The sequence below is a fragment of the Nyctereutes procyonoides genome, unplaced genomic scaffold (genome assembly GCF_905146905.1).
Source record: "Nyctereutes procyonoides isolate TBG_1078 unplaced genomic scaffold, NYPRO_anot_genome, whole genome shotgun sequence".
NCBI classification, from domain to species: Eukaryota; Metazoa; Chordata; class Mammalia; order Carnivora; family Canidae; genus Nyctereutes; species Nyctereutes procyonoides.
Window position 1 is genome coordinate 26019057 of NW_026575035.1, and position 25176 is coordinate 26044232.

Consider the following 25176-nt stretch of genomic DNA (forward strand, 5'->3'; position numbering starts at 1 on the left):
AAGAGAAGAGAGGAGATGTTATCAGCCCCAAACATTCCAGAGTGGGAAAAACAAGTACTAGAAATATGAGAGAATGCTGAGCCAAAAAACACAATGACACCTGAGGTGCAGTTTCCTTTTTCTGCACCGTGGGTTTTATGGGACAGAGAAGAAAGTCATTTAGTACTGTGAGGAGGAGGTATACTTTTCCTCACCTCAAATTCTTGGCGATCATGGCCAGGAATAATGAAATATTTCCAGCTCTATGAAACATGGGACACGAGTAAGCAATGTGCAAAACAAGATGGGTCGCAAGTAGTAACACTCCTCTTGCTTTTTCTGCAGTCCTCGGACTGGACATTGAGCCCACTGAGCAGAGGAAAAAATAGATGGCATGGAAGAGTGTGAGCCACAATGGAAATAGCTGTGCTCTGGATGGAAGCGCTGACTCAAGTCCAGGAAGCCCAAGCTGTGGTCCCATTATGCCCACGTACGCCTTTTCTAGATGCTCATACTGCCAGCCCTGTGGCAGGGGATTCATATTCATACATAATGCCTACCTACCTCAAAATCTTTATGGGTCTTTCAAGGTGGCTATCCTTGTCCCTGACTCACATTTGAGGAAAATGAGGCTCCTGGATGCTAAATACATATTCTGAGTTCCCCAAGCCAGGATTTAAACCTATGGCCAACCTGAAAGCCTCAGCTGTTTTCTCTGTGTGCACGGTCTCCTTTGAGGACAGGTGCATGGCACAGACAGGGAGCCGGCACCCAGCGAGGGCACTCTGTCTCTTCCACTCTCCTTCTCCTTCAGTCCTGTGGCTCCAGTGTACTATCCGATTCAGACATCTCCGGACCCAGAAGAGAGATTCTTTCTTACTTAAATGCTAACACATTTGTTATTGGTGATATCTGTTATGGAAAATGCATTGCAAAAACATAACAGGCAAGGGAAGGAGTGAGTCTTGAATATGTGAAGCATTCTTACTATTAAGATCCTGATTTGTGGTCTTGAGCAATAGTAAGAATGCTCTTTCTTTGACAGTGTCTGGAAAAAAAAAAAACACCTGGAAATTAATTAACCAATAGTAAACATTTACCAAGAAGATGGAAAGAAAAATGCATTGTCTTCTTTTATGGCACTATCATCACTCTTAGAACCATGCTTGCCCATGGCAGCATATCCCTTCCTTATACAGTGCTCAGAAGTCAATTCAGGAACAAAATCACCTAAGGATATAAATAAATGCACCCCAAGATACAAATAAATCGTAATGTAAGGAAGCGGGACGTGTTTATAACGAGAACCATTGTAAGTAGATGCAGATTTTGTATTTCCTTGTACTTTTGGACCAACAGGCTTAATTTTTCAGAAAAAAAAACTAAAAGACATTCTTTAAAATGAGATATTTTAAAAAAGATACTTGGTAACTGCTCAAAAGCAGATAGATGCTTATTTACAGCATCGGCTTCTTAGACCTCCCAATTAACAGCAGCATGTGGGTTTTTAGGGGCAGATAGAATTATTCAATTCACTGAGAGATTACTTTGTAGATTGTTGCTCTGTAATTTTCCTTAGGTCATACATTATAGTGGGCTGAATTAACTGGAACCAGAAATGCCTGTATCAGCCACATCGTATCCACCACTCAGACCTGAAGTTGTAACTTTCCTAAAGCATTAGTGGATGTATTGAATGGATGTATTAGTGGATGTACTCAAGGATCTAGAATTCAGTATCTTCACTGATCATTATACTTGTCTTACTCATAGTCTCATGCCTGTTGAAGGATTCTTCATTAGCCTCTTATTCTCGGGTTAAGACAAATACAATAATGATGCTTAAATGGTTTAATTGTTTTAACTGACATTGTCCTAGAGAAAACATAGAGCTCAGTTTCAGATTTAAACAGCCACTCGGAGCAATCTTAGCGGCTTATCTTTATTAGAAGAAAAGGTATTTCAAGCTGACTGTCAACTAAACTATATATATTACTTTTATTTTATTTTTTTTAAAGATTTTATTTATTTATTCATGAGAGACACAGAGAGAGAGAGAGAGAGACAGAGAGAGGCAGAGACACAGGCAGAGGGAGAAGCAGGCTCCATGCAGGGAGCCTGATGTGAGACTCGATCCCGGGTCTCCAGGATCACACCCTGGCCTGAAGGCGGCGCTAAACCGCTGAGCCACCCGGGCTGCCCTATATATTACTTTTAAAGAAGAAATTTCTTTCACGTCTATTTCTTTAGTTCTATTTCCCATAAATAGTAGCCTATTGGTTAATAATGATTATCAAAGTTTCCAAATTTAAATTTAACTACAACAAAAATCCTAAGGAAATTATTCTCCTAAATGCATAAATAATTGAAATTAAGTCCTAATCTTTCCAAAACAGTAATATTGTTAATGCAATTGAGTTTTGGATAACTATACTTTATTATTCTTGGTAAGTAGAAGGCATAAGACCTAAAAGATGGACACGGGACTTGTATTCCCTTAGAGAGCTGTGATGCGGTGTGTTTGTGTTGGCAGTGAAGCAATGGGGTGTGTTAGGGCATTAAGGCGTTGGACCTTTTATGTTTGCTTCATACCACTGTATAAATGTCCCCAAGTCATTCCACTTATATATATTACTGGGTCAGAATATGACTAGATGTATCTTTTCTTATCAACTCAGTCTTAAAATTAGTGACCAACTTCAATTCACAGATTTATAATTTTCTTCAGCAAAGGGGAATGTGAATCTCATATTCCTTAATTATCATATATTCTTTAAATATTGCATAATATATATTTTTTTCCTTTTGAAATAATATTAGGTATTAGGTCTACACAGTTTACCCTCCAAATCTCTTTTGTTATCCTTTTCACCCTCTTATATTTTTGCTAAATGTTCTATTTTTTGTACATGACCACTAATCTCAAATTCACTAATTTCAGTCTCAGTAGGAACCATATTCCTTTCAAATTCCTCCATTTAATTTCTTAGTTTCAACACCATCTAATTAAGCTTTAGGAAGTTTGTCTCTGCAGCATTTGATATGCCTTAAATTCCTTTGTTATAATTCTCTGCTCTTCCATCCCACAGGGCATGCTCTGACTATGGCATCTCCTAATCTTTCTTTGGCTGTCAGCTGTCTGGAATGGACAGTTACTCTTCTTCTCTTGGATCATGGGGATTCAGGTTAGGTTGTTGCCATTACCTCCATGGCAAAAACCTCACAGAAGGTGATCAGCTGCTTCCAGGCTGGGGGAGGAACACAGCCCATCTACCCAGGTCATTCTCTGAGATTTAGAGACCCTCAGCAGGCCCTGAAGACAGAAGCTATCAGGGAAACCACAGAAATCTGGACGTCAAGTCTTTACAGAGCTGAGCTGCCCTGAGTCCTCTTCTGCGTCTGCGTGGTTCCCCAGGTGTCAGGGACCCTAAGGAGCACTCAGCTCCTGTTCTGGCTGTTTCCCAGGGCATCATCACAGTCCTGTCCTGGCCCTGGGACTGGGAGCCCGGAGGACACCTGACCCTGGGACTGGGAGCCCAGGGGAAGACCTGCCTTCCACACTGGGGAATCTCTGCAGTTCTTGTGACCCTGTGATGAGGCATCTACCACTGGGCCAGGCAGACATCTTTCATCTTGCCTTTTGTTGACTGCATTCTGAACAAGGTCTAAACTCTTTGGGGAAAACATGGGTACATGAGCTTTCCTGTGTGACAGCATTGACCAGCGGATGTGGTTGCTGAAGGTCATGGAGGTTCCTGTTTAATCATTTTATGTACTCTCTTGTGTGGGCTAAAAATACACAGAAGCAAGCTGTGGGAAAACTAGTTTTGATCTGAAAGTAGGACCTGGAATTCAGGTATAAAACACTTGTTTCTTTGAAGATTAAAAGCATTCTTGTATAGAACCCTAGGAGTTACCACAAAGAAAAAGCAAAACGTGTTTTAACTGTTTACTATGTCATTCATGCTCCCTCCTGTCCTCTTGTTTGGGAAAATGTAAATCCCATGGGCTCTGAGCCCATGAAGCCCATGGGATTTTTTGTTTTTGTGTTTGTTTTTGTTTTTGTTTGTAGAGAGAGAGACTATGAGAACAAGGGTGGAGGAGGGGAGAGGGAGAGAATTTCAAGCAGGCTCAGGTCATGATCTCAGGGTCCTGGGACTGAGTCCTGCATGGGGCTCCATGCTCTGCAGAGAGTCAGCTTGAGATTCTCTCTCTCTTCTTCCTCTGTCTCTCACCCTGCTTGTTCACTCTCTCCCTCTATCTCTCTCTCTCTCTCTAAAATAAAAATATATATATATATTTAAAATATGCTTAAAATATTATATGTATATATTTATATTTATATATATTTTAAGCATATTTTAAATATATATAGAAACAAAAATCACACAGCAAACCTCCAGAAACTTAGGAAAACTTCCCTAGCATCTTGTTTGTTCCATTTTGTCATTGCCCATCTCATACTTTTTGCCTCATGGGTTTATTTCTCTGCCTACCCTCTGAATTTGACGCATAGATTTAAACTGTCTGCTGTATTGACTCTGATCTATCAGTATGAGCAAACTGCAGCTAAATATGTGTGACCTACTTTGTTTGAAAGTATCTAAAGACAAGTGGATACCATGTATGAGGATGTCCTTTTCCAGGGACCAGTTATAGATATTCCTGGCTTGATTTCTTTGTCACACCACCCAGCAGTGCACTGGAAGTCACTAAAGGAGCTCGTAATTTGCACAGATGCTACTACCAGTAGTACCAGAGATGTGGAAAAATGGAAGAGGCCAAGTGGGGGCTGTATGCTGGTTCTGGATGCAAGCTTGCATGAAGCAGATGTATGCTTTTGATACAAGTGATATGGTACAAAAATAGGATGCTTATGAGTTAAATATAGCACCCTGAAATGATTAATATTGATAAGGCTTAAGAAACAATATTCTAATTCAAATCATGAAGATTCTAGTCAAAGATTATTTTATCCACTGTTCATGAGGTTTCTGTTTTTCTGAGTACATGACGAAATGCTATTCATTCAACAATGTGTCTGTATTACCTCAAAACAACTTAAAGCTTGATTCAAAGTATATATAAACATTAGACCAGTTGTTGGAGATAATTATCAGATGAATAAGTTGCTTGGTTTGGTGTTATTCTTATTTTAGCCAGCAGAAAAGTGGCAATTCAATGCCGTAAGTATGTACTAGAAAACAGTAAGTTCTTACCAAAAATACAAAGAAAAGCCTGAAGAACAAAGAGGTCCAGAACAGAGCCTTTGCTGTGGAAGCTATCTTATAAGCAGCAACTATTCAAAGTATTGATTGATTTGCTTTGCTTTTAAGGAAAAGAACATGGAAACCTCACAAGGGTTGTACTTAACAAAGATCACAGTGATTGAGATTAGTAAATGATAGAATGGATGAATTTAATAAGAAAGTTAGGAATCTTAATTTGCCAGCATATAAGGTAAGGCAAGATTTCTCAGATTTTGAGATTTAATATATTATGTCACTTAACACAATTCACAAAGCACAAAGCATTTCACATTACATTTCCAGGTTCTTTTCCCTTAGTTATCTGAGTTTTAGGGCTTCAGAGTGAGTGATAACCTAAGATATCATTAATTTGGGGGAAAAAAAACCCACTTCATTTTAAGATTAGGAGGCAAAAAAGGAAAAGGTCTAAGTAAGTTGCCATCACTATCTATTAGCAGAGCTGGGGAGAGAATGCAGACATCTTAATTCCAAGTCCATGTTTTATTTTTGTTCTTCCTTATCTTACCTTGTAATGTCATAGCTAGTAATCTTTTCTCTATACTTTCCATAATTTCCTCCTCCTCCCTTTAACCTGAGGTAAATATGGGAACACTTCTTTAGTTGGATGACCTTCCCTTTTAGAATCCTATGCTAACAAATTGTTAATGCAATACTTTTGACATTTACCATCAATTTTAAATTAGCTTTTAATATCATTTAATCAATAGATCAAGAGTTTGCACAATATCATAAACATCACAGATGAAACTAACAATATTCAAAGTCCTTATTACCAATCTTCTTATTTCAGCAAACTCTATAATTGACACATTTGTTTGTGCCATAGATCAAATAAATCAAAATCTACTGATAAAATTGATTTTACATAGAGTGTAAAACATCTCCTTGAGTATCAAATGGAAAATGATTTACTTTCCACTCATTTTAGAAATAAACAATGACACCTAATACAGGTGATATATTAAGATACCATGCCACTTGATCAAATAAAACTTCTTTCAAATAAAACAATTTTACAAAGAGCCAACAGATGTATATTTTCTACTGGGGTTTATGGAACCATCTGGTCTTGTAATTTCCAGCTGCATAGTTTACATTAAGTTCTGTCTTTAAAGCATCAAGTAATTTTAAATACAGTATATTTTACATACAAATGTAAATATATTTATGTTTACTCTTGACTTTAGTTCAAATAAATTGTGCTTATGTTTTTGTAAACTAATGAAAGTTTAATTTCTTCCATAAGAGACTGATTTTATTACCATAATATTTCATGTTATGGCTGTTTCATGCTTAACTTATAAAATGCCTTCAAAGTATTACTAAAGAAGTAAGATTTCAGCAACTCCTATAAAGCTTTAATGAACCAATTAATTTGCAACAGTGTTCTAAGGTTTGTCTTTGAAAGTTGTTGCTATTTTTAATTGAGCACCATAGGACATCCATTCTCTTTGGTTCTACGAGTACATAATATCTTATATGAATAGCTGTTGAAATCAAGGTAAGAACAAACCTCATAAGCATGATAAGGGGCACTAAGTAGCTCTGAAATGATACAATATATGATATGTTCAAATGGTGATATAGTTAATGATTCAAACTCTACTGATAATATGACTTTACACATAGCAAAAAACATTAGCTACTAAATGACATCTCATAAGTTCTGAGGATATTGAATTATCTTCCAAATAAAGCATTCTGCATTCTGAATCTTCCCATATCAGAAGTAGGTTGTTGGGGTTCCTGGGTGGTTCAATCAGTTTGGTATGGAGTCTTGATTTCTGCTCAGGTCATGATCTCAGGGTTGTGAGATGGAGCCCCGTGTCGGGCTCTGTGCTGGGCCGGGAGATTGCTTAAGATTCTCTCTCTCATCTCCCTCTGCCCTTCCCCATCCCTACCCGCCCCCCACCCAACTTATGCTCCTGCTTTCTAAAAAAAATTTTTTAATGTGGGTTGTTAATAAGCACAGTTTCATTAAGTTAGGAAAAGTTCTTTTAAAACCAACAATTGATTTTTCCATTAGCCAAGTTCCTTTTAGTATTACTATACAATTTAAAAATTCTCATTACATTTAGAATCATTAATGTTTAGTTTAGTATTGACTTGATAATTAGTGAAATTTCTTTTCAAATATGCTCCCATGAAATATAAAGTTACTTAGTAGTAAAAACAGGATGTATGCCCTACAGATCACTAGGGGAATAAATTCAACAATATACATACTAAAGGAAACACCAATGAGCCATAAGCAAAAATTAAAGAAAGCTAGTAAGACTCAGACATAGTTGAAGTTTCAGTGTATTAAGAGAATTATTAAAGGTAGAAAATTCTTAGATGTATCCAACAGTTTCAAGTCTATATCATTATTTGAATTTAAGAAAGAAAAGCATTAATGGAGACAAGGTCTACTTTCATTTCACATTCTATATGTGTCATAGTTAGAAACTTTCATATATGAAATGACTTAGAATCTATTTAGCACACTTTTTTAAGATTTTATTTTTTATTCATGAGAGACAGAGAGAAGGCAGAGACATAGGCAGAGGGAGAAGCAGGCTCTCCTTGGAGACACAGATGCGGGACTTGATCCTGGATGGAACTCCAGGATCATGGCCTGAGTTGAAGACAGACACTCAACCACTGAGACACCCAGGTATCCCAATTTAGCACACTTTAATGGAAGCATATTTGAGTATTATTAATGAGATCAATTTATAATAGATGTATCCAACTTTGTACCCTATATACTAAACTTTATTTTCAAATATCCATGGAAAATTCTGAAAAGTTGATTATATGCTATATCACAAGAGAAACAAATTCATATGAGCAAAATTGACATGTATATTCCCAATCCAACTATTCTAAAATTAAGTGATTAGATTTAAAGTAAAATTGTTACTTAGACTTTAAAAAAAAAAGATTTTATTTATATATTTGAGAGAGAGAGAACTTGCACATGAGCAGGGGCAGGGGCAGAAGGAGAAGCAGACTCGCCACTGAGCAGGGAGCCCAATGAGGGGCTCGCTCCTGGGACCCGAGATCATGACCTGATCCAAAGGTAGCCGCTTAATCAACTAAGCCACCCAGGTGCCCCTGCTTAGACATTTTTGAATCATTATAACAAATATTGTCAGGGAGGTAATGAGGTGAAGGGAGGTAATTAAGTGAAATATTCTATTAAATATTAATATTTATGTTATATTTTAATATACATTTAACTTCATATGCTATTTTAATAATCAATTAATATTTGAAATCATGTTTTGAATAATTAACATTTTAGTTTGCTAGGGCTGCTGTGAGAAAATATTCCAGGCTGGTTGCTTGAACAACAGAGATTTATTGTCCTACCTTTCTGGAGACCAGGAAGATTGTAGATATTTCAGGAGGCTAAGCATTAGTGGAGACAAGGTCTACTTTCATTTCATACCCCAAAGGCTATAAAAGGCTATAAAAGAGAATCTGTTCCCTGCCTGTCCCCGAGCTTCGGGTAGTATTGGCATTATTCGCTTTCCTTGGCTTCTCCTGTATTACCCATGTCTACCTTCATCTTCATGTGGTTTCCTACTTCTGTGTGTATCTCTGTCCACACTTCCCCTGTTTACCAGGACACCAGTTCACATTGCATCAAGGCCCACTCTATAACCAGTGTGAACTCTGCTTAACTAATTCCATCTGCAATGACCCTTTTTCCAAATAAAGTTACATTCTGAGGTACTGGAGCTTAGGACTTACAGGGGAGCACAATTCAGTTCATAAAAATGCATTTGTGTTGTTTTAAGCCACTGTGTTTGTGGTAACTTGTTACACTGCAATAGGTAATGCAATTGTAAAGTAAAAAGAAAACATAATTCTGGTAAGAGTATGAAGAAATATCTGTAATTTTCTGCTCTCACCCTTCCCTTCAAAGCAATTGTGGGGACGGTTCAGTATTCCTCACTAATTCAGATAAAACACCATGTAAGGATAAGGAATGTTAATATACTTGGTTCCTCTATAGGAAACAGGTGCTAGGAATTATATTTGATTGTTGTATTATATAAATACAACATAAAACCATATCATTGAATAAAGTTGTTCTGAAACTCTCTCCAAAATTGTTATTTTTATGTTTCTTTAAATTGTTTTTGTACTTTTTTCCTTTTTCTCTTCTTGCCACAAGAAGTGCTAAAGTGTTAAGAAACAAGTATTGATAACTTAAAAACACAATGTCATATATTTTTGTTAATTTTTAAGCCTATCATCATTGATATATTTTTAATATGTGGAACACATCATTGGGGCACAGATATTCCATACTTGCAAAATTTTGATCAGTTCACCGAAACAAGCATGATTACCTGAGCTACTGTGGCTTCAGTTCACCGACTTGAATCAAGGAATGTCAGTCTATTCCAACATATCAGAATATCCAGGCTTATGCCTAAAGCAGCTTGTTGCCTTCAGAATCTTCTGATTCAGTTAAATTAATCATTAATGTCTAGGACTCCTTGACTGACATGTCTCCTTACCATGTGTCCGCCTCTGGGTCAGACCAGATGGGATCTGAGTTTGGTGAGGACTCTTAGGGACATGATTGCAATCTACATACCTATTGAAATAAACTTTCCATTTTTTAGTACTCACAGCCATCAAATTGACATCACGTTTCTACTAGTTTAATTTGACAATACCTTTAAATAGCATATTGTTGCTTTTATGTAAGTTCTGCAAATTATTCTGTGCTATTTTTTTTCACTATAAATAAATGTAAATTAAAAAAAAAAGTCCTGAAGTGTTTATACCAATTATTTTCAGGGAAATTGTTTTTTAAGCTCATTTGGAATTACCTTGAAAAACTGTCTACAAACACATTACCTTACATTTTAATCCATTCAACAATATTTTTTGAATGCCAGTTCTATGCTTATGAACAAAAACATTTATAACTTTGACATTATGGAAAAGTTTCTTATGAACTAAATAAGTCAGTTATCCTATTCTCTAAAGTTTATTCCAAAAATAAGAGCCACGTTTGTGCTTAATCTGTGGATGATATTCTTTTGGAGTGCTTTACTTCCTTTAACTCATTTAATTCTCTCACCAACTCCATGAGATAAATTGTGTTATTATCCTCATGTACAGATGAGAGAATGGAGACAAGTTTAAATAGCTTATCCAAAGTAATGTATTTCAAATGTGGAAAACCTGGTATAAAATTCCTGCAATCAAACTCTTAAACACAGAAAAGAACAAAGAACTGGATATTTTAAAATAGTGACTTGGCCTCTTTGATTTCATTCACTCATTTATTAAAATATTTATTCAGTGTGGATCATGTATAGGTGCTGTATTATGTGGTGAGGATAAACTGGTAGGTAGGACAGAGCCCTCTCTTCTGCTATCTCCCTAGCCAGTGGAGAAGAGTAGACAGATGTACACAGTGCTAAGAGAATGTAATGAATTTCCATTTGACCTGGTTTTAGCAGTTCAGGAAGGCTTCTTAGAGATAGTGCATGACACCTGTGATGTTTGTTACTCAGGTGAGAGAGACCAAATAAAGATGGATGATTAGTCATGAATGGTATATTAGAGAGAAATGAGGCTGGAGAGAGAAGAATGTGTGGGAAGGATTTTGTTTGACCCAGTAGACATCTAGGATTTCATTCATAGGCTGATGAATGGGTTTGGGGGGTCAACTAAGGTTGCACTGAATGGGAAGTTACAAGTACTCATGCATACACACATTGCATTATATTTCTTAAAAATGAGTCAGATTGCTTTATCTTCATCACACCTCCTACTGGTGTCTTGAAATAGTATCTACTGTGTTTATTTCATCCCCCACCACCAAGTCATATGTAGACCAGAAAACTGACAGTATTTTTGAGCCAATATGAATTCGTTAGCTCCTTTTATCTTCCACTCTAGATCTATTCATTAATTAATTCATTCATTCATTTATCCATTCATCCATCCATTCTTTCACTCATCCATTCATTCAGTTAACAAATAGTACATTATTCCAAAGTTGAATAAAACACATATCTAGGAGATTTACTCTTCCATTTTTCTCATTCCTTGCTGTAGTGTAGCAGTTAAGAAGTTGGACTTTAGAGACAAAAATGTCTGGATCCAAATCCTAACTCTTCCATAAAAAGTGGTAGTACAGGGGCACTTGTGTGGCTCAGTTGGTTAAGTGTCTGCCTTCAATTCAGGTCATGATCTCAGGGTCCTTGGATCGAGCCCCACATAGGGCACTCTGTTCAGCAGGGAGTCTGCTTCCTTCTCTGTGCTCTCTCTCTCTCTCTCTCAAATAAATAAATAAAATCTTAGAAAAAAATAGCTGTAGTACCTTGAAGAAGGTAATGTAACCTCTCTTAATTTCAAGTTACCAGTAAGGATAATAATACCCACCACATGTTACTATAAAATTTCAAATTAATAATTGATGTTAGGCCTAAGAACAGAGTTTGAACAAGTGTATATACATATTTACATAAGATATATATGCATAGGTAAAAACCAAAGCACCTACCAAATTAACATACTGTTTAAATTCAAATGTTGTTTGCATAAGAGCCAAACATTCAGCTGTCAAGGATGCTCTGCCTTTTCAGCAATAACTAGGGATGAATACCAAGGTGAATTTAAAAAAAAAAAAGATGTCAGGAATGAAACAGCTGTCACATTAAAAGAGCTGCATGGTCATTGTAACACTAGTGAGCTGCCCACCCCACTCTCAGCACTCATTCTCTGGTGGGAAAGGGTGGGGAAGAGTGCTTCTTTATGTTTCTGTTCACATATGCGCATCACTATATACCTGTTACATTACAAAGCAACTCTTTGCTTTTGGGTTTTATGTAAATAACCTTGCATATTCTATTGGTGCTTTAAAATAAACTCTAAAGTTCTGTCTTCCTAAAAAGTAAATGAAAGACAAAAGATAATGTAAATGACCTGCAGCCCCTTTATTATCTATACTTTTTCACTTTTAAATGGAGATTAGAAGGGGAGATATTTGGCTTAAGTGGGAATGCTGTGTTTTTCCACTTACAAATTCTTCAAAACCAAGAGCCAGGCCTTACTTATTTTTACTTTCTCTGTAGTGCTTAGTCTAAGTTCCACATAAATATTTATTCACAAAAATTATATACTGTTCAGAAATAGAAAAGCTAAATTTTATTACATGAGTGAATCCTATATTTTTTAGCTGTGTTCTTTCTGCTTTCATTTCTATTTATTTTTTCTCACCCAGATCTGCAAATATTTATGGATTATTAGTTATTGATAAGGTGCTAGGTTGAGGTGATGGTGTAAAAGTAGGCATGTATAGATCCATTAGTATATTACATAGATTTATCTATAATATGTGGATACTATAGTTTATAAGTAATACACGAAACATCTTCAGCAGCATGCATTTCCCACCAGTTCATTGGCAAAGCTTGCCCGGCTGTGGTAGTTTGTTATTGCCAAGAGTTATACCATCCTTCTTGAGTACATCTCTGTCCCTGTGTAATGTACTTTACTTTACTTTACTTTTACTTCCACATTCTTCCACGTTCCTCCTTGATTGTCCATGGTCTGTCCCAGTGCTCGCTCACTCCACTGAAGTGACTCAGACTTTGGAATAACCCATTTCTCTCTGCTTACTTACATTTACTGTTTTTATTTTCTTTCTAAAGATCTTTTTTATCCATTTGAGAGAGAGAAAGTGCACAAGCTGGGTGGAGGGGCAGAGGGAGAGGGAGATGCAGACTCCCCACTGATCAGAGAGCCCCAGGCTGGGCTCCATCCCAGGACCCTGAGATCATGACCTGAGCTGAAGGGAGATGTTTAACTGACTGAGCCACCTGCATTTACTTTTTAAAAATTATATAAATTATGACTTTCTTATTGAAAACTGAGACAAAACAAAGGATAGAGGTAGAATAAGAAAAAAAGAAATAACAACTATATCCAATGATTTAGACACATCACTGTTTCCATTTTGGCATATTGTCATTTCAGTTTATTTTCTATATGTTTTAATATTGGTGAGTTCATATTGCATAATAAAGTTTTACTTTTATTTAGTGTCTAATTTTATAGCATTTGCAGTTTTTTGTTGTTATTTAAAATATCAACTTAAATTTTATCTTCAGCTTTGCTTAACAATTTATCATAGGACATATTCCTCTTGATTTTAACTTATCTATGCTAAGGTGCAGATTAGTTGTCTTTACTTCCCCTTCCCTAAGAAATAACTTGCTTATTGCCCACAGAAAAAGCTATAGGGTAATCCCTTGTTCCCTTCCAATATATGCTGTCCAGAGTAATCTTTTAGACTGAAGTTCAGAGTGAAATGCTCTGGGATGGTTATCATGTTCCGTTTCGATCTGTTTTTTCCACCAGTATTAAAATTTCTTTTCTTGGGCAGCCCTGGTGGTGCAGTGGTTTAGCGCTGCCTGCAGCTCGGGTTGTGTTCCTGAAGACCCTGGATCAAGTCCCGCGTCAGGCTCTCTGCATGGTGCCTGCTTCTCCCTCTGCCTATGTCTCTGCTTCTCTCTCTCTGTGTCTCTATGAATAAATAAATAAAGTCTTTAAAATTTTTTTAAAGAATAAATAAATAAAATTTCTTTTCTTTTCTTTCTTTCTTTCCTTCTTTCTTTCTTCTTTCTTTCTTTCTTTTTCTTTCTTTTCTTTTTTTGTTTGATATATAGTAGTTTTACCATCTGGAAAGGTAGGCTCCTGCATCATTGTTTTTCTTCTCCTCAGTGTACCTAGTTTCTAATTCAACTGTTTTCAGATGAAATTTAAAGAGAATTTCTTGTTTCATATTTATATAAAAATTTTCATAACATTCTCATGTGTTTTTATTGTGGCAAAAACACATAACAGAAAGTTTACTATGCTAACCATTTTAAGTGTGCAGCAGTGTTAACTAACTATATGGACATTGTTATGCAGTAGAGGTCATTAAAAAAATAGTCTCAAGTTGGTAGCAGGTGTTGATAAAGTAATTTGAGGAGCTCAGAATTTCAAGCATTCTGTCTACCATGTTTTTGCCCTTTTCCCCATTGTCAAGTCTTTTAGTGAACAAAATGTACCCTGTGATCAGTGTCTTTGCTCTGATTCAGCTTGCTCTCCCTGTGGAGTCTCTACAGATTTTGCAAATTCCTTGATGTCTCATCTGCCTTGGCAAAAACAGAGATGGAGCCACATCGAAAACCAGAAACCTATAACTTAGCAATACTGAACTGACTGAATAGCTGTCCATCTCCCTCCCTAGTTAAACAGATGCTTTAGATGGGAAGGTGATGCCAATCTCACACTATGCTGATGTGGATACTTTTTCCCCACAGACTGTAGAAGTAGAGGACAGTTCAGAACATTCACGCAAGAATCTCGAAAGAAACGCTCTGCTCAATACAGCTATCCTGATGAGAAAGATAAAGAGTTAAGTGATCTAATTAGTAGGTATGTATAGAAATGTCTAATTTCTTTGGGATATTTATCATAGATTTACTTCAGATATACAATTTGAGGGGCTTTATAGAAACCATACTTGACTCATATATGTGTAGGATAAATTACACAACAATGAACAAATAAATGAATTTTGTAATAAATATGGATTCCTTTTCACTCTGGAAAAGCATATCTAGGGCATGCTCCACAATAACTATTTCTCAATAAAGTATAGAAAATTGTACATTGTAAATGTTATTTTTCATTCCTTAAATCACGTTATGGGTATTGCTATTTTTTTAATTATTTTTGAAAATAGGAAAGTCAGCATATTGTTTTAAGAAAAGTAATAATATTTGTCAAGTTAAGTTGAGTTTAATGCATGTATAGTGTATTGCAAGGAAGGCTTAATTTGTGACCAAGATGGAATATTTTTGAACCCCTAGGAAATCAAGAAATGTCAGTCTTATTCATTTGAAATCTGTTAGGATCTCAGATTAATCTCTTGTGACACTTACATATAAGCTTCATCTATAATTACTTCTTTATAAAGTTTCTCCTCACAATTGTCTTGGAAGTTTCTGAAAATAGAAACAATGACTTGAACATGGGTATATGCAATAGCTCCTTCTGAGTAAATATTCAGTAGATGCTTGTATAATTAAATTATGAAAAACAAATATAAAAACATTGTAATTCACAGCTCCCTAGGAAAAATACTATTGAAGACACTTTGTTACCATAAACTACTAACTTTGTCTTTGTAGCAGCCTCCTAAGTATTATAATTCAGTCAAATTCAAAGTACATTTTTGGAGATCCTGCCCTCAATCACAAGTGAGAATTTGTGAAGTCTGCAGAAATGAACAAGACATGGTCTCTGTCTTATAAGATTTATAGTCTAGGAGAGAAGGTAGGGCCATCTGATAAGAGGGATGGGTGAAGCTTCAGATTCTGGCACAGGTTCACACCGTTTCCACTACTGCATAACCACAAATATGTCAAATTTCAGAGTCTCAGTTTCCTCAGCTGTAAAATGGTCATAATAATACTGACTTTATGGGATTATTATGTTGGAAATATATATATGTAAAGCACTTAATGGTAATGTAGGATGTGGCATTTTATAGGCATTCCATAAAAGGATAGCAAACAGTGCTACTTTATGCCATATATTTTTTAAATGCTATATACAAATATCAGCTCTTTAAACAAAGTGTTCATGTAAGTCCTGATATGAAATCCAATAAGAATGTTATGTAGTTTAGAACAAGGTGTGGATAATTCTACTGGGCTTACATAGCCTATGCACAGGTCATACCTTAAGAAAGATAGTAAGATTTTGATGAAGGTTTAAGGCTTCCCAGTCTGAAAAAACAGTGAGCAAAGTGGCAGGGGCGGGGAAGAGTTAGGTGTGTTTGGGGAATGGTAAAGCTTGTGACTCTCAAGGACTGGTGTGTTCGATGCTTAGGGATGAAGAGCATTCTGGAAGAATGTTCTATAAAAGGAGATTTAGGCAGAGAGAGAAAGGCCTTAAATTCCAGTCTAAGGAAACTAAATCTGTTCCATGTGCTCCCAGAGCTTTGTTGTTTATTGTTGATATGATAGTAAAAAGGTTTGTTCTGTCTTTTAACTATATACACTTCAGTAACCTTTTTGTAAATAGTTCTGTTGTGCTTAATATAAGACTTGCTTAGACCAAAGAGGGCCAAATCCCTTCACTCAATGTGCACAGATCTCTCAGGCTATAATTTCACTTTTACTTTTCTCTGCACATCAATCTTTCTTGTATTTATCCTCTCTTGGTCACAAATTGAGCTATCTTTTCAATAAACTATTCATGAATTAACATCAGTTTAACTTGATAAATTTTATTTCTTTTTCTTACAAATTCTATGCTGAGCATTATGTTTTTAATTAGAATTTAAAATATAGCGGGACACTGGGTGGCTCAGCAGTTGAGCGTCTGCCTCCGGCTCAAGGTGTGATCCCAGCCCAAGGATCCAGTCTTGCATCAGGATCCTTGTGAAAAGCCTTCTTCTCCCTCTATCTCTCTACTTCTCTCTGTGTGTCTCTCATGAATAAATAAATAAATAAATAAATAAATAAATAAATAAATAAAATCTAAAATAAAAAAAATTTAAAATATAGCAACATCCATAATGTCTATGTTTTCCTTCCATCCTCCCCCTCACCTCCCTTCACCTCACCCCCAATAATCTGCCTAACTGGTATCCTTGTCTATCTTCTCTCCTTCTGCACTATCTAAAACACAAATATGATCAGGCCTAAAATGTCCATGTCACTACATTAAGAAAGGACTTCTAAATTTTGTCTTTAAAAATCCTGATTTGCATCCTGCTCTGCAATTTGATGGCTCTATGATATGAACATATTGACAACTTTCTAAGTTACAGTATTCTCATCTGAAAAATAGGGCTGCTTGGAGACTTTCTCAGCACAGCTAGGTGCATTGAATAAAGTAATATGTCCTCTAGGGTGGAGCAATCCGCTTAGGAATTGTTTTTCACATTCCTAGAATGTACCGTGTCTGGCAAGCCATTTTTTTATTGACCAATAGAAGATATATGTCAATCAGAACAAAGCAGAACAATTTGAAGTTACAACAGCTTCTTCACAAAGAACTTTTAACAAAATTTGGGGGAAAAAAGAAAACTTGAGAGATGAATAGTATATCAACTAAATCAAATCTATATATAAATATTTTTAATAATATATTGTAATCACAGATGGATGGAACTTTCAATTTCCCAAACTCATTATTTACCTCTGTCTTTTGAGAGCTTCAGTTAGGCTCTAGGAATCTTATTTTAAATTCAGCCCAAGACTTTTTATTTCCTTTTATTATCAACAATACTGAGCTATTTTGCATCTGGTTTAAGATTAGATTTTTGCCAGACTAGTGTTCTTAACTTAATTTAGTTCTTGCTATGAATTTATAATAGAGCAAGGAACTTTCCCAGCTGGATGCTATATAATATATAATATTTAATTTGTCACTGCAAAGTGAACAATTTTTAGCAAAAGACATAATTTGAGATCTAAATAATATGTCAAATAGATATGTAATACTACCTGGCATTCCCTTTATTTCCTAAGAAATACTTCTTTATCATTTTAAGTAAAATATGTGAAACAGATGTGACTCTCTGGATTATCTTCTTCTACTTCTTTTTTTTTAATTTTTATTTATTTATGATAGTCACACAGAGAGAGAGAGAGGCAGAGACATAGGCAGAGGGAGAAGCAGGCTCCATGCACCGGGAGCCCGACGTAGAATTCGATCCCGGGGTCTCCAGGATCGAGCCCTGGGCCAAAGGCAGGCACCAAACCGCTGCGCCACCCAGGGATGCCTCTGGATTATCTTCTTATATGTCATTTAATTTCAATTTATATTTCCAGTCACATCTTTTTATGGCCACACAGAACAGGAGTCACAATGTCATGTACATTCCAATGCCTGGGGAATATTTCTTGATTTTTTTTTTTTACCATGGAACTTCTGTTTTTACAGCATTTTATTTGCCTCTTGTGTAAACAGGCAGCAAGATCACTTGTACATTGATGAAGATAGTAAAAATATGACAGTTCTGGCAAAAACAAAGTTTGCCCAAGATTTCAGCAGTTTTGCGGTGGAAATTCAAAAAACCATTAAAGCTCTCAGAGAACAGGTTTGTTTTTTCCCCTAACCAACATGCCTTTATTGTATAGATTGGAATAACTACATTTGAAAAATCTATCCAATGACTCTGTAAATACAACAATAACAATAATAATGGGGAGTTATTATTTATGTAGAGAGTTTCCTTGTAATAGTTGAATTGAGTGAAAGAGCACTTGGGTAAAACCTACTTCCTTTCTACCAAATACCAGTGTCTTCAATACCCAGGGTTCCAGTGATGGAGGCTCTCTGCTCAGTGGGTTTCTGAATTCCTGCTCAGTGCCTTTCTAAATAGTTATGTTTGGGTGCCTTCTTCATCTCTGTGGATGTAGATAATTTATAATGGGCCAACACATACTATATATATATATATTGAAATGGAGTCCAGACAAGCCTCTTAGGTATTACTGCTTTGTCTGGCTTTCCTTTTCTGAAAAAGCTATTGTTAAAAATGGAATTTCCACACTCCTCTGCATTTTTGCTTATTTTCTCAGTTGTTCTGGCCCATGGTTTATTTAATTTTTTCTATAATTTGGGAACGAGTCAATGAGAGATTTGGCTTGTATTAAAATGACAATTAGGGATCCCTGGGTGGCGCAGTGGTTTGGCGCCTGCCTTTGGCCCAGGGCTCGATCCTGGAGACCCCGGGATCGAATCCTACATCGGGCTCCCGGTGCATGGAGCCTGCTTTTCCCTCTGCCTATGTCTCTGCCTCTCTCTCTCTCTCTCTGTGACTATCATAAATAAATAAAAATTTAAAAAAAATTAAAATGACAATTAGATGGTTTTCTTCAGAAATGGAAGTCTGATCTCTTTCAAGGCATGGTACTATGCTGGCTCCTTCTTCAACTTTAATGTCACTGCAAAGCATATGCTTTGTTTCGTACCATTAAGGCCTTGAGGGAGGAAAGCTTTGAGGGGGTGTGAGAAGAACCCAGGATCTGCCACCAGGAAGTTCTGCCTTCAGAACTTCAAAGATCAGTTGTCTGATCTTTGCAATTTATTTAACCATTCTGAATAAATTTTGTCCTCTGGACTTTCAGGAATGTTATGGCAGAGGCACTTTGTGAACTTCACATATTACTGTTGCTTTTGAACATAAACATATTATCTTGTACATAACTGCAAGATTATCTGTTTGCTGAGTGTGCTACCCTGGGGGGCTGGCCGCAGTCGTGGTTCACATCAGTGTGCTCCCTACAGTGACCTTCCTTGTGACCAGATACCCACATGTGCAATCACTTGTACAATCTGAGTGTGAACATAAATCTGAAAAGTGTGAAGCATTGTTTCCAGAGGTTATTCTTGAAGGTAAAGGTCATTCCATCTTGGAATGGTTGGAGTGACCTACAACCCTGGGACACCACTGAGTCCAGGGGCCTCTATTTTATTTGCAGTGACCTTATGTGTCATAGAAGAGAGAAGTTATACTGGTAAGAGAAGGTCTTCAGTGCTGAGCTGCAGAAGGTTGGCCTTGTTAATTTAAACATTAGTCCATTTATTTATACAGCAAATTGTTTTCATAAGCTTATTTTGTGGGTTTGCAGACATGAGTAGAATCCATAAGCAACATTTTAGTCCAATTTTATCTACATGTCGGTGATATTTCATCTTTGAAATGTGCTGTAGTGATTAAAAGCATCCCAGATACCCCCAGACTGCAGTAGCTGGGCCTCCTAGGTGTCCAGTAACACCCCAAAGTAACACATATTTCTAAATGTATCAAGAAAAAGTGTTTTTCCCTGTTAACTTGCTCTGTCTCTTACATTACATTGTAAATTTCTTAAGAGCTGGGACTGTTTCACTACTGGATCCTCAGTGTCTGACACATGGTATTTGTTTAAAAACAACCAATCTTTCTTCTTGAACTCAAAAAAGTTCTGAATGTGTAATGAATATAAAGGGTATATTAGGAGTGAACAAAGATGGAAAAGGCAGTTAGAAGCTCTCTGAGCTGTGGCTGGACACACAGATGGGAAGAGGTTGCATTAGTGTCCAGAGCTGTGCACACACTGAATTACACCCAGCAAAATCTTGATAGCTAAAAATTGAATGAATACATAAATATGACATAATACCAGCATTGGGAAATATTGACTCATGTCAGAACTCAATCTGGATCCTGTAAAGGAGATTGAAAAAAGAAAAAAAGAGTTGAGGCTGAAACATAGAGATAAATTGAGCATATTTTCTGAGGGAGCATCTGCAACTACACCTATGACCAAAGCAGGAAGCATTCGGAGGTGGACAGGAGGATGAAGACAAAAGTTCTGAGGAAAAGCATATTTTCAGATTATGAGGTTTTGTGAAATTAACATTTGTTGTTAATTTGTCATTTAATGTATAAAGACTTGAGTTTTAATGGTCCATGTTAATGTGAAATGTATCCTCTTAGCTAAGAAGGACATTCCTGATTGTGCAGTATGTGCAGCTTTGTGGCTTTTCTGTAGTTTATCAGTATCAATGCAATATATTCTGTAAATAAATAAAAAAACAAAACAAACCTCTTTATTTTATGAAAGATGAGCATCCAGATAAAGTCATGTGTATTTCTTATGGTAAAGTTAAAGACAATGAAGAAGGAGATTAAACAGGATAGAGGTACTCATCACATAGGAGATCATTGTTATTCTTGAGACCCATCCTTTGTCTATGACAAAAGGTTCCAACCTTCAGTTATTGGCCACAGTTTCTATCTTTACTTTCTAACCCTTGGTGCATTATGTTTATGGGATTATAGGATAGTGCCAGTCTTGACATTTTCCATTGTTGATTATTTACATTCATTAGGTGATTATGGAATGTCTAGAAAAGATATTCATTAATGTTTGTCCCTTAACTGTGATAGAATAAAAGTAATGAAAGTGGTCTGCAAATTCCATGGTGTTATAGGTGTTTTGTAATCACTGGATTATAGTAAATTATATTTACCCTTTAAATATGATTCTGATCATTGTAGAGATAACTAGAGCCATAAATACACTCAGAACATTTAATTATTTCAATTTGTTATAGTCTGTAAAGGGTGTCTGTGTGTGTGTGGGGGGGGGTAGAGGTGTTATATAATGAACAATGAGATGCTATATAAGAATTGATACCTTTAATTAAAATTAAACTCTTACTCAGGTTTTCAAATTGTTTTAGGTCACAGTAAGTATTTTATAAATAATAGTTGAAACTTTGGAACAAGTTCCCAGATCCCCAGTATCTTTTTGAATGAACATAGAGTAAAATAAGACATACAACCAGAGTCAAACCATCAGGTTTTTTAAAAGAAACCGAGGCCATTCAAATCTCATCTCTTAAACCATTTATTTCAAGTTCTATTCAAGTTAAATAAGACAGATAAGTTTGCATTTAATTTAATAATTAAATTAATAAAATAAGCATATACTATATTTTGTATAAATGTCAAGATCATAATAAAATTGAATTGTAGTCTTCATATGATATATGCTTTTTCCACAACCCTTTGGTATTATGTATATAATTTTTCTTTCTCTAGAAGCCTATCATACAGATATTTATTACCTTATGGTTGAGGTTTATGGCGTTTACACCTCTGTCATTATAACATATTATTAGCCAGAGCTAGAACTTATTTAAAGTGTTATAGGTTAGAAGCTTATCTTGCAAGCATATCATTTGTTTATAGAAAATAAGATGTTGGGTTGCCTGGGTGGCTCAGCGGTTGAGCATCTGCCTTCAGCTCCAGGTGTGATCCTGGAGTCCCAGGATTGAGTCCCATATCAGGCTCCCTGCATGGGGCCTGCTTCTCTCTCTGCCTGTGTCTCTGCCTCTCTCTCTCTCTCTCTCTCTCTGTGTGTGTGTGTGTGTGTGTCTCATGAATAAATAAATAAAATCTTAAAAAAAAAAAAGAAAATAAGATGTTCTGTACATTTTGATGCAATTTCTAGGGCCATGATGTAGCAAAAAAATGGAGCTTATTTGTTTTATTATATGGACCTAAATTTTCAGAGTCATTTTTTTCAGATATTAGGTCATACATGACCAGATCTCAGACCTTATGACACAACTCAAAAAAAAAAAAAAGCTTAATTTTGAATACCAGTGAATAGAACTGTGGAGATACACAGATGTCACTAAATAATTTGCATGTTCTTACGTAAGATTAGTTGGAATACCACATCAATTTTAATGACATTTTAGAGGGAATTTTCTCTTTTAGTATTTTATTATTTCCTATGAAAAATTTGCAGTTGATTTTTAAAAATTTCAGTAGAAATATGAAACACTAAAATTCAATTTAAAATGTAAGCTTATGGGGGGGGGGGCGGTACCTGGCTGGCTCAGTCAGTAGAGCATATGACTCTTGAGTTGGGGTTGTGAGTTCAAGCCCTACATGGGGTGGACAGATAATTTAAAAATAAAATCTTAAAAAAATAAATAAAATAAAATAAAAAACAAATAAAATGTAAGCTTATTTTATCTCCCAAAGGGATGTACTGTATAAGTCAGCTTTTGGTGAAAATAAGAGAAACTCCTCTAGTTATTCCAAGTAAGATGTATTTTAATACAAGATGTCAAGATGTCATAGGTTTTCACAACTGTGAGAAGAATGAGAGGCCTAAAGGTCATAGAAACAGGTGCTGGAAGCTATTTGGTTCACAAGAGCTCACCTGGAAGCCATAGGGAATCTTAGCAATTTCATAGAATCCTCAAGCTCAGCCTATATAGCTGTTAACAACTGTGCTTGAAAATAATACTGCTTTCCTTTCCAATCTTACATGAGTGCCTCTTATTGGTAGACTAACCCAGAACCATAATAGGAAAGAAGTTAGGGAGTAGTCATCTAGGTTTCTTCTCTGAGATCTGTGGGAAAAAGTGCAGTCAATGATAATCTAATGATAGATAATTCATGGCCCATATTTAGACAAGATCATGTATTTCACTGTAACTTGTTAATTGATTGGATGGTTGGAAAGATGGAAATTGAAACTAGAAAGATACCTTGTGGTCACAGAGACAAAATTCTTGGTCTGATTTCAGATTAGTTAAAACAAATAAACAGATATAAAGAGAAACAGAAAGAGCAATAGATTGACCACTGTAACTTATTAATCCAGAGTGCATTCTTTCATGAGTTCAAAGGGGAATAGTAATAATAATTAAGCCTGAGGGTGGGAAGCACAAATTAGAACTGTTCTAGAAAATCCAGCTTCATCACTCTATTGAACTTGTATATGAGGATGAATGAAAGAAATCAAAGACATCAGAGGCTTCCTTTTAATTAAGGGACAGGTAATGTTATTACTAATATAATACCCACATAAAGTGAAACAATTAAAGCTAAAGGAAGTTTTGACATATGTAAAGAACAGAAAGATGTCAAGTATGGCTGAAGAATATGTAATCGAGAATAAGAAAAATCACATGAGATAAGTTTGAGAGGCATAAAGTATGTACATAAGGCCTACAGAGGGTTTTCCTGAATCCCAAGTGTCTGAGGAAAAAGAATGACACTTTGCATTTGAATTTAGATGATTTGACCTGGTTTCTGTAGGCGAACAAGTAAAGGAATACAAAAGTGATTGCAGTGATCTGTCATGTTCTAGAAGTGAGCAGATGTTGGCTTAGGCTGTGTCAATGATCTTAGGAAGAAAAAGGACAAGCTACGGAGATATAATTGTGAAGTAGAATGGTTGGGGCTTGGTGACAGGATATGTTACAGCAACTCCATTTTGATGCAGAGAAGTTCGTGCCCAAGATGAGGCTCTTATGTCAAAACCCAAGGAAGTAATATTTGGTGTGGACAAACGAAGATTTATTATGCACACAGCTGGGGAGATGCCAAGGATGTTTGCGCACAGAAGACTGTGTGAGGACACAGAAAGAAGTTGGCCCTCTACAAACCAAGGAGAAAGTCCTCAGAAGAATCCAACCCAGCCAGCACCTTGATCTTGAACTTCCAGCTTCCACAACTATAAGAAAATCAATTTTTGTTGTTAATCCATCTGATCTGTAGTAATTTATTATTGCAGCCCTAGCAAACCAGTACAGATTTTGGTACCAAGAAATGGGATGCTGCTGTAACATACACCTAAACATGTGAAAAAGGCTTCAGAACTGGGTAATGAATAGAGACTGTAAGAGTTTTCAGGTACCTGTTAAAGAAAGCCTAGATTGCGTTGGAGAGATTTTTGGCAGGAATATGATGTTAAATGTACTTCTGGTGAGATCTCAGATGGAAATAAGGAACATATTATTAGACACTGAAGGAAAGATGATCCTTGTTATAAGTGGCAACAAACTTGGGTGAATTATGTCTGATGTTTTGTACAACACAGAACCTGTGAGGGGTGATGTTGAATATTTAGCTGAGGAGATTTCTAAGCAAAGTATTGAAAGTATGTTCTGATTTAACCTTGCTGCTTATGATAAAATGTAAGAGGAGAAAAAGAGATTGTGAAAAGAAATATTAAGCAAAAAGCAACAAGAACTTGAACATTTTAGAAAACTCTTGCCTGTCCTAAGTATATATCTATGAGAAATGAAAACATAAATCCACATGTGGGCTTATACATTAATATTCATAGTACTGTTATTCAAAATAGCCAAAAAGTGGAAACAACGCAAATATTTATCATTTGATAAAGCAGAATGTGGTGCAATGCAATGGGATATTATTTGGCTGCAGAAAGGAATCAAGTATTGGTACATGCTACAGCATGGAGGAGCCTTAAAAACATTATGCTAAGAAACAGACCTGTCAGAAATACTGCATACCACATGATACACAGACTATGCAAAGTAAACAAATCTATAGAGACAGAAAGTAGACTAGCGG

The 25176-nt window shown here is 36.0% G+C and overlaps 1 protein-coding gene across 1 annotated transcript in view; it reads left to right on the forward strand.

Annotated features, from left to right (window-relative positions):
* The window catches only part of PXDNL (peroxidasin like), a 428332-nt gene that overhangs the window by 397342 nt on the left and 5814 nt on the right, over window positions 1-25176 (forward strand). Inside the window, 2 exon segments of the mRNA XM_055318359.1 lie at window positions 14582-14696; window positions 18249-18378. Of these exon segments, the coding sequence (XP_055174334.1) occupies window positions 14582-14696; window positions 18249-18378 (245 nt within the window).